The sequence below is a fragment of the Vitis riparia genome, chromosome 10, assembly GCF_004353265.1.
Source record: "Vitis riparia cultivar Riparia Gloire de Montpellier isolate 1030 chromosome 10, EGFV_Vit.rip_1.0, whole genome shotgun sequence".
In the NCBI taxonomy this organism is placed as follows: domain Eukaryota; kingdom Viridiplantae; phylum Streptophyta; class Magnoliopsida; order Vitales; family Vitaceae; genus Vitis; species Vitis riparia.
This window is the reverse complement of record NC_048440.1, coordinates 16317924-16327860: the sequence shown is the minus strand read 5'-3', so window position 1 is coordinate 16327860 and position 9937 is coordinate 16317924. Positions and strand designations below refer to the sequence as shown.

The following is a 9937-nucleotide window of genomic DNA, read 5'->3' as shown; positions in this document are numbered from 1 at the left end:
GCCATCAGGTCCATCACCATGAAATCCGTCTTCAAAATTAAAACCAAACATTTCCTTAGAGCTGGCAGTATTCAGTCTTGAATTTTGTGTTTACCCCTGTTCGGAGAATTGACTACTTGAGAAAGTAGCAGCCAGCAGGTGACATTCATGTGGGATCAGGTAGAGAAATGTATAATTTTTTCTCAACATGTAAAAGAATATATCATCACAACCCTCCATTAATACCTAATTCCATGAGCCTACACTCCTAGACTCCTAGAGTCTGATGTACGATACTAGCCGAACCTGCTATGGCCCAGAAAACATCCAAAAGAAGGCCCATTTCAAAGTGGGCCTCGACCTAATTAGTACATTGTTCTCCTGGACAGGCTGGACTACAAAGACCAACGCCAACTACAAACCAGTCAACTGACAAGACCACGACTTTCAAAACCTTGTTTGGGGGGAGAGAAAATTACACATTCGTCTTGATTAGCTGTATAGGAGGTGACACCATTATGAAAAGAAATTCTAATTCTAATTCTAAAATTTTAGGTAGGGCCATGAACCCAAAGCATTTGGAGGTGAAATTAGTCTTTATCCCAAATGGTACTAGTCCAAGTTGAGAGCCAAGACTTGTTCATTAGTCATTTATGGCATTCTGCCATTATAGAGAACGGCGAATGCACTCCAGAATTTATTGGCTAATGGTTTCTACGGGATAATAATGGGCCGACCACTGAAACCACGGTTTCCATGCTTTCATTAGGGTCAAGCCATCTAGAAGACTAGAAAATTAGATTTTTTTATGGAAATTACCAACAGTCAAAAATTAATATGGGTTAAAACCCGGCGAGCATATGGATTTGATCATTTGACAATCAACCACATTACGTATAATAAGGTCACGATTTGTGATGGTGGGTGGTTGTAGCGTCGTGTAAAAGCCTAAGTATCATATTATATAGTTGGACCGAAACTTCACATAATTATGTCAAAAGTATAAACTCAAATATTATATGATTATTAAATAAGTAACACGTCATATAATTCATTTAGGATAAGTTAGGTTTTGCATATGTTTATAATTAATGTCTCAATCAAATATATTTATAACCTAATTGATTTATTTATTTAAAAATAAATTTAAAATGAATAAAATTATGATTAAATGGTATAAAAATATAATTAAATTGATAATAAGATTATTAGACAGGTCAATTTAAATTATTTATTTATTAAAAAGATTATGTAGGTCAATACGAATGTGACTCAAACTCATTTATACAGTTATACTTAGCCCAAATCCATATAAAAATAAAAATAAAAAAATCGTGTTATGTTTATATTGTATCAGTGAATCATATCATATTTTGTTACCCCTATATTTATACTTGGTAAACTTACTATAAAAATAGAGTTTGTATATTAAATTCTTGGAAATAAAGTTAATACTAATAATGTTTTTGAAAATGTTTCCAAATAAATATTATGTCTAGATTTTTTAAAAAAATTGTATTATTTATCTCAACATATTAATAAATTAAAAGTTATTGTTAACTTGCCAGATATTCACTCGTCGTGTTATATGTAATGCTTTTTTTTTGCATCATGTATGATACTCTTAGCATTCAAATACATAATATATGATTTATTAATATAAATGCAACCTAATATATGCTAGTGAACATATGCATCTAGTTTGTAGTACATCACACGTTTGCTAGCTCTGTCTATAATATTTCTTTCAATAATTGTTTTAAATTTCTTTTTGGACTTATTTATCCGTCTTTAATATTTTTTATTTAGATAATATTTCATAAGGAAATTTTCTATTGTTATAAAAATAGATGTCCAGGTAATTAGGACTTTGAGAGTTCTAAAATTAAATTTACTACAATAATTTTTTTTTCTTTTTCTGATTTACTGCTCACTTGCTTTTATATAATAACAATATTTTTATTTTAAATTAATTATAAGTTTTTATTTGTAGGAATAATTTTGAAATACTATTTAGGAATGACAATGTGGTGAGTTTTTTTTGTGTATAAATTCCCTCATTCCCTCTCATAGGATGAGTTTAGGAAATATGTAAAGAGATTTGGAATGGATCTAAGAAATTTTTTAAAACCCGGTAAGGGTTCATGGTAGGTTTTGATTTGACTTTATCTCAATGTGTTCATCAGGACGGGTCGCCCCATCCTAACCCCTTTCAGTTTATTTAAAATAATTCACATCCCCATCCCATTTAACAAATTAAATGGAGCAGGGACGGAACATGTAAGGGAATTTCTCATACTCGTCCTATCTTGTTTAACTTTTTTTTTTTTAAAAAAAAAATTAACTTTTTTAAATTAGTTTTAAAATTTTTAATTACATTAAAATAAATATATTTTATCAATAATTAAATTATTAAATTTTTTATAACTTATTTGATTAAAAATATTTTATTATTATCTATATATTAAAAATAGTAAAATAAAAATTAAATTAAAAAACTAATTTTACATATAATCGGGCGGGACGGGACAAAGCAATACCCAAACTCATCCCAGGTTTAAAAAAAATTTCAAACTCGTTTAGGACGAGCCAGGGACTCGAAATAATCCGCCCCATTATCATCCCTAGTGCCCATCCCCGATTAGAGATGACAATGGGATAAGACAGGTCGCCTATCCCAACCTCATCCAATTTATTCAAAATAATTTTCATTCCCATCCCGTTTAAAAAATTAAACGGGGCGGGTCGATTAAGTGAATTTCTCATATCCGTCTCACTTGGTTTAACTTCTTTTTTTTAATTATTTTTAAAATTTTTAATTACATTAAAATAAATATATTTTTATAAATAATTAAATCATTATATTTTTATAACTTATTTGATTAAAAATATTTTCTTATTATCTATATATTAAATATAGTAAAATAAAAATTAAATTAAATTAATTTTTAAAATTAATTTTATATATAATTGGGACGGGGTGGGACAAGACAATACCCAAACCCATCTCGGGTTTTAAAAAAATTCTCAAACTCGTCCCAAACTCATTTAGTTAAAATTCAAACTTGTCTCATTAGGGGCATGACGGCCGGGTACCCGAAATAACTCATCCCATTGCCATCCCTAATGTCCATCCCCTTAATTCATTTTTCAACTTTTTTTTCATATATATAAAATATATTTTTTATAGAAATAAATAATAAATATTTATAATGTTTATTAATTTATAAATTATATTTATTTTTCATACCATTTAAAATTTAATAACTAAAAAATTTTAAAAACTAAAAATAAAAAATAAAAAGGTTCAATAGGACAAGACAAAACGGCTATGAGAATTTCCTAAATCTTTCATATCACCGTTTAAATTAGTTTTTTTAGATGGGATGGGAATAAATATAAATAATTAGAACGAGGTTGGAATAAGATGATTTGTCCTAAACCCGTCCTGTGGTTATCCCTATTACGGTCCAATACTAGTGATAAAATAACTTTTATAATGCAATATTATATTGAATATCAAAATGTTAAAATAGGCATGATCAGCACCTAGAAGCCCCCTTCAAATAGATTTGGATCGAAGTTTCTGAATAGATCCCATTCCTATTTACACCAAAATGGTTTACATTGTTTCCAGTTCCTTTACACACTTAATTCAGATGTAGATTAATGTGTAAAGAATCCCATTGATCTTTCTTCCATTCAGCATTCCCTAGGAACCAAATGGAAACAAACAAGGAACATTCCAATATTCAACGGTTGTAAATGTCAAAAAGCCATACCCTTGATTAAAAGAAGGCCAATCGAAAGAGAAAGCAATGGATAAATCAAGAAATGTGTGGGCTTTGTATATGAAATTCACGAGATAAATAAGAGCCCACATTAATTAAATGTCATAATCAAATTGACTAATGATAAATGGTTAGTTTAGAAATGGAAGTGTGAGCCCACTAGACTATGAAATGCTTGTTTTGCTTTTCGAGTGTTTCATACAAAATGATACAATGCACGAGGGCCCATTGTTTTGCTAATGTTGTCCAAAATCATGTCTGTCATGATTTGTCTTGTCATTTTCAGCTTAAATATAGCCTTGGGCAAGTGCTTTGAACTGAAAAAAGACCTAACACTCCACTCCCCCTTTGTTGATCACTAACACAAAACAAGGCAATTTAGAGAACCTAATCAAGAAGTTAAAATTTATTACTCTTAGACCTTCATCCCTTTACACCCAAGAGAAAAGGGAAAAAAAGGGAACAAGGTCTGACCGATGGGCTGATGGGTTTCTTACAAATCAAGTCATTCATTGAATCAAAATGAACTTCTTAAAATAAGTATGCGAATTAGGCATATCTTTGTCGCTTTAATTGCAACCAATCATATAATAATAACATCATAATTAATCATCGAGATTAAAGTATCTAAATTCAATAGGAGATGAATCATGAGTCTCGAATAAAAAGATCGTGGAGATTTGAAATTTTTTTTTTTTTTTGGTACTAGCACAAGCTTCAATGTAAATATGATAATACAATAAAATAAAACAAATATTAAATAATTTATCCATAATGCACAAAGTTTTAACATGATTAAACCAACAATGACTAATCTATAGATGAGATACAACGTTCCATTATAGTATAGAAAATATTATAGAGAATGAAAAACAAATTCAACAAATTTGAAAACATCTCACATTTCCTTATCTTCGTATTCATAATTTAATGTTTTCACACTTAGGTGGTGTTTATTTTTTTGGCTTTTTGTTAAAAGCAATTTGTTTTCAGAATTTACGTCATTTGTTTTTCTACTTTTTCATTACTTATTATAAACTTTTTACTAAAAAAAAAAAAACCAAAATATGTAACTTTTTCTAAATAGAAAAAATAACATATTGGTTTTTCTTTACTTTTTAATATTTAATAGAAATAAAATACTACAAAAACAAATAACTTAATATTTAACATTATTAAGCATTAAGGTTTTATTTAGAATTAAGTAAAAAAAAAACAAACATCACCTTATTGTATCTATACCTTGAAAAGTCCTTTTACTCTATTAAATAGTTTTCGCTATTTTTTACATCTCTATTCATCATGTGTAATTTTCAAAAGTTTATTGCTCTTTTATAACTTTCATTTCATGAATTATAATATTTAATAAAATATTCTTGATTAATTTCCTTAATATGTAAGGTTATATTAGGAATTAAACACATTTTTTTTAATAATCTCTAATTTAAATCAAATTTCATTAAATTAATCTCCAATCTTTCCATGCTACACATTTTCAAGAAATTTTGACCAACCAAATCTTTCTTTTCATGATTCACATTTTTTCACCCTTGTCAAGAAATACAAACAAATATATATATATAACACACGGAAGCTTATAGGCGACAGAGAAAATACATTCCATTTGTTATGTGGGGTTTAGAGTTGGAATGTAACATGTTATTGTGCAAAACAGAGACATTGCATTGGACGTGAGAATTGTACATTAATTATGCTTGTATATATATATATACATGTCGTATAGAAAAAGTAAATGTTGGGAGGAATTTCCAAGGGATAACTTTGAAGAGGAAGGCATGTGGAAATTTCCCAGCCTTGAAATTTGTAGCTGAGAGAGATGGTGTGAGCTCGTGGGTGAAGAAAGTCAAGAGGAGATAACAATAAACAAAGGGAAAGAGACTAAAATATCAAACCACATTGCTTCACGCATTCATTAGTCGATGTAGGTCTAGAAGATTAGGTATTTGATATTTGATATTTGATATTTTTGACGTTGCAACTTGACCAGTGGCAGTGGGCACTTGCCGTCCCATTCTTTTCGGAAAGGCAAGTGCTTCTGACCTAGTCAATTCTCCACCCTTCCTGCCCCAATTATCATTCAGACTCCTATTATATAAAGTTTTGCAAGTCCTTTTGGTCACATCAAATTATGGATTACCATAATATCTCCCATGTCTACTAAATATTTTTGTTGTAAATGCATCTTTGGAGCTACATCAAATTCTCCTCCTCACAACTATTAATTAGCTTTTTTGGCCCTCAATTTATTCAAAGCAGCAAGTTGCAGGCTGCATAACAATAATCTTGTTCATGTTCATTGTACAACCCCCAATCAAGCATGTGGATCGAATATTTGTTTTATCAGATAATACCCAAAGTCAACTCATTACCCTTCAATATTCATACCCTCTGATGAAAATTAGAAGTACATGCAGCTGTATTCTCAAACAATTAATAAAATACATAGAAATTTCGTTTCTCTCATGTGATCAAGGGAACATTTTCGAATAGTTCTTTTTCATGCATTGATAGAGATGAAGATCAGGGAGGAGGAGGTGGGACTCGACGAAGTGGTGAGGCGGGGAGGGTAATAAGACAAGAGGCGACCAGATCATAATAGGAAATATTCTACAACAAAAGTTGATGAGATCATAACTCGACCTTTTCTACAAGCAAATAATTAATTATATGATCCATTGGCATTATCAAATCTTTTTCCCTTTGATTGGAGGGAAAGATGATGCCTTGTGAATTAAATTACACGGGTTCCCACTTCATCGATCCTGGTGATATATTTGGCTTCAAATTTAGGGGGCCGGTTGATCTGGGCGCTCCTCCTTCTCAGACAGACAGTCGACTCCCTTTCTCACCTTCTTTAATGTATATGGATAAGTATTGGTTTATGCCGTACTTTGTCTTACTTGGACTTGGATCATTTCAGAGCCACGAGGTTTCAATTTTCAACAACTTTATTGCTTCTATAAATGTAGGATTGTACGTAATCAGATAGGGAAAATTATTTCAAGCCAGTTAAATTTAAGAAAGGAAAACCACGTTGCATAAACCCTAAATGACCCTATTGTATCTTATTATATATACATGTCATTTAATAGAAAATAAATCCATATATAAAGCCTGTCCAATGAGAATCAATTTGAGGAATTGTATCATCCCGGTTCCTCCTCCCAAACAATCATTTGTGGACACTAAATGAAAATGGTGGTTGCGGATTGAGCAATTAATGGGCAGACATGGAGAGAGGCTGGAGGATGAAGGTGGGAAATTTTGTATTGTTAATTGAATAGATGAGGGCAAGGGCGTCAATAGAAAAAGAGGAGGTGGGGTGGGGTGCCCAAGCGAATTTTGATTAATAAAATTATAAAAGCAAAGGACAAGAAGAAGGGTCGCATTCGCCTTGGTTTATAAATTATAGTAGTTTGAGATTTATATCACATTTGCTTGCACGTCCTTCATAAACTATTCCTCTGCCCATCTGTCACCGTTTTAAAAGGGTCATATGACCTTTCACCACCTTCCCCCCATTTCTTCTTCTTACCATCCCTGTGCCTCTATCTTTCCATGCCCGGCCCAGCCGCCGACCCACCATCGTTGTCATCGTCCTCTAAGCACTAGTCCTGCATCCAATATCAGTCAAGCTATAGTGGGCGGTACCTTTTGTGCTTAAATTATAGGCTATCCCTACCATGGACGGCAGATTCAACAGTAACCCATTTGTTAGTGAGCAAGAAGAGCAGGAAAACTCACCGGAAAATAGTGGAGACTCGCCACCTTCTCCTATGTTTAATGATGCAAAGATCTCTTCTTCTACGTCTTCCCCCAAACGAAGGTTTGTATCACAACCCAATTATACATGTTGCTTCGTTTTCTTTGCATGAATTACTGAGATTCCGTGTAAGAAGCATAGTCTGATAAGAATAGGATATGGGGTTTGTTTCAGTAGGCGAGCCATGCAAAAGAGAGTGGTGTCAGTGCCCATCAAGGATGTGGAAGGCTCACGAGTCAAGGGGGACTGTGCTCCACCATCCGATTCATGGGCTTGGAGGAAGTATGGTCAGAAGCCCATCAAAGGCTCTCCATATCCCAGGTAAATCGTTGCTCTTCTTCCGACCAGATTAATGCTTTTGGGTAATGCATTACAGAGAAGCTAGGGTTTATGATTATGGGAATTAACGGGGGCGATTGGGTAAAATTTGCAGAGGGTATTACAGGTGCAGCAGTTCAAAAGGCTGCCCAGCTAGGAAGCAAGTTGAGAGAAGCCGCGTGGACCCCACCATGCTTGTTGTGACGTACTCTTGCGAACACAACCATCCATGGCCGGCTTCTAGAAACCACCACAACACCACCAATTCCCCCACCACGGCGGCCGCCACCCCTACTCCCACCTCGGCGCCTGCCACTCCTCCCTCACCCAAACCAGCAATTTTCTCAAGCCAAGCCGAACCCGACCCGGACGAAAAGTTCACCGACCTAGGCGAGGAATCGCTTATCACATCCGAAGATTTCACCTGGTTTTCGGACTTCGAATCCCCCTCTTCCACGATGCTGGAGAGCCCGATTTTCGCGGAGAACAATGTCAGAGACGCCGACGTGGCGATGTTCTTCCCGATGAGGGAAGAGGATGAATCGCTGTTCGCCGATCTCGGGGAGTTGCCGGAGTGCTCTCTTGTGTTTCGGCGAGGGGTATTGGAGATGGAGGAGGAGCGCCGACGGTGTACGGCACCCATGTGTGGGACCACAAGCTGAGATCGGTTGACACGTGTGGCCGCCCCTCATTTGTCTCTTTCAAATGCGGGTCTTATTTTAATCCTCGGAAGCGCGTACCGTGCGCCACCAGATACTGCCAAAAAGAAAAAAAGATTTTTATTTCCAATTTTTAGTTTTATTTTTGTGTAATTTTTTCATCTTTGGCCTTGATTTCAGTGTAGTTTTAGCGGGAAAAAACAAATAAAATCGGATTCTGGATTCCAGATTCTGTCTTGATCTGGTTGTAATTAGCATATCTTGGCCGTCCATTGCCAACGGCTACCTTCCCCGTGGGCTGTACTTTTCTTGCGCCTCAATTGCCGGCTCCTGTAGCCAATCAATTATGGGCCAGGCCGTCTTACACGTATGATTGGGTCCATTCGGCATTCCCACGTCAGCGTCTTCACATTTGCTAACTTTATGATTGTACAATAATGAGCTCATTCTAACGTTTTAATTTCAATTTTCTCTTTCAAACTTTTCATTTATATTTTTACTATTTCCTGCTTGGTTAATTTCATATAATGATTCTCCTGTCCTTTCATCCGACCAAACTAATGGAAATTTCATTTAGTAGTTGAAATGATGAAAGTTTGACAATTGGATTGGAAGTAGTCAAAACGAACTTGGCACCTTGCCAAACTTTTCCTTACCTTATTTGTTTGATATGTTCATTTGTTACACCAACTCCACCTCTACTCAAATTAGTCAAATATATCCATTTTATTTTATCATTATTTTACTCTCCCATGTTTATATTATCATCTAATGATTTGTATTTTATCGTACTCTTTTAATGATCAAGAACCCGAATTGAAACCTTAAAATTTTCCGATCTCTATATATAGGCGTATTTTTATTATCTATATTGTTCATAAAACATATTGAAGCAAATCCCTTCTAAATGTATTTACATATAACTTGGTAAGCATATACCTACCGGCCAACCAATCAAACCGCATAGTCAAGGCAAACCAAAGTTTGACTTTTACACCCTCAATAATAGCTGGAATATTCCATGAGGTGCGCCCATACTTCAAACGTGTTCGGCACACCTCCTGACTTGTTTTACTCGGGATGACTATGGGTGGGTTTGGAACCGATAACCCCATTTCGATGCTTCTTAATTATCCATCTTTATTCTCATTTTCTCATTAAAAAATAAATTTAAATAAACGATATTCACACTGTCACTGTCCTTTCCGTTTAACCTTTTTTTTTTTAATTTTTTAAATGATATTAAAAATAAATATAATTTATAAGTTAATAAATATTAAAAATTAAAATCAATTAAAATCAATTTTTATTTAATATTATATATAATTGGAAAGAGATAGAATGAAATAAAACCAAGTCTGAACCTACCCTGAATCGGGTCTTAAAAAATTTTCCTAACTTATTTA

The 9937-nt window shown here is 33.6% G+C and overlaps 1 protein-coding gene across 1 annotated transcript; it reads left to right on the top strand.

Annotated features, from left to right (window-relative positions):
- Window positions 1-7238: 7238 nt before the first annotated feature.
- LOC117924271 (probable WRKY transcription factor 65) lies at window positions 7239-9013 on the top strand. Its single transcript, XM_034842866.1, has 3 exons — window positions 7239-7617; window positions 7729-7875; window positions 7988-9013. Exons 1-3 carry the CDS (start codon window positions 7475-7477, stop codon window positions 8532-8534), a joined length of 837 nt encoding a protein of 278 aa, XP_034698757.1. The 5' UTR covers window positions 7239-7474; the 3' UTR covers window positions 8535-9013.
- Window positions 9014-9937: the final 924 nt, after the last annotated feature.

Excerpts from the sequence above, each read along its gene's own strand:
- LOC117924271 (XM_034842866.1), top strand. The coding sequence starts at position 7,475 with ATGGACGGCAGATTCAACAGTAACCCATTTGTTAGTGAGCAAGAAGAG. Across the intron at positions 7,618-7,728 it reads ACGTCTTCCCCCAAACGAAG|TAGGCGAGCCATGCAAAAGA; the intron begins GTTTGTATCACA and ends GGTTTGTTTCAG. Across the intron at positions 7,876-7,987 it reads AAAGGCTCTCCATATCCCAG|AGGGTATTACAGGTGCAGCA; the intron begins GTAAATCGTTGC and ends TAAAATTTGCAG.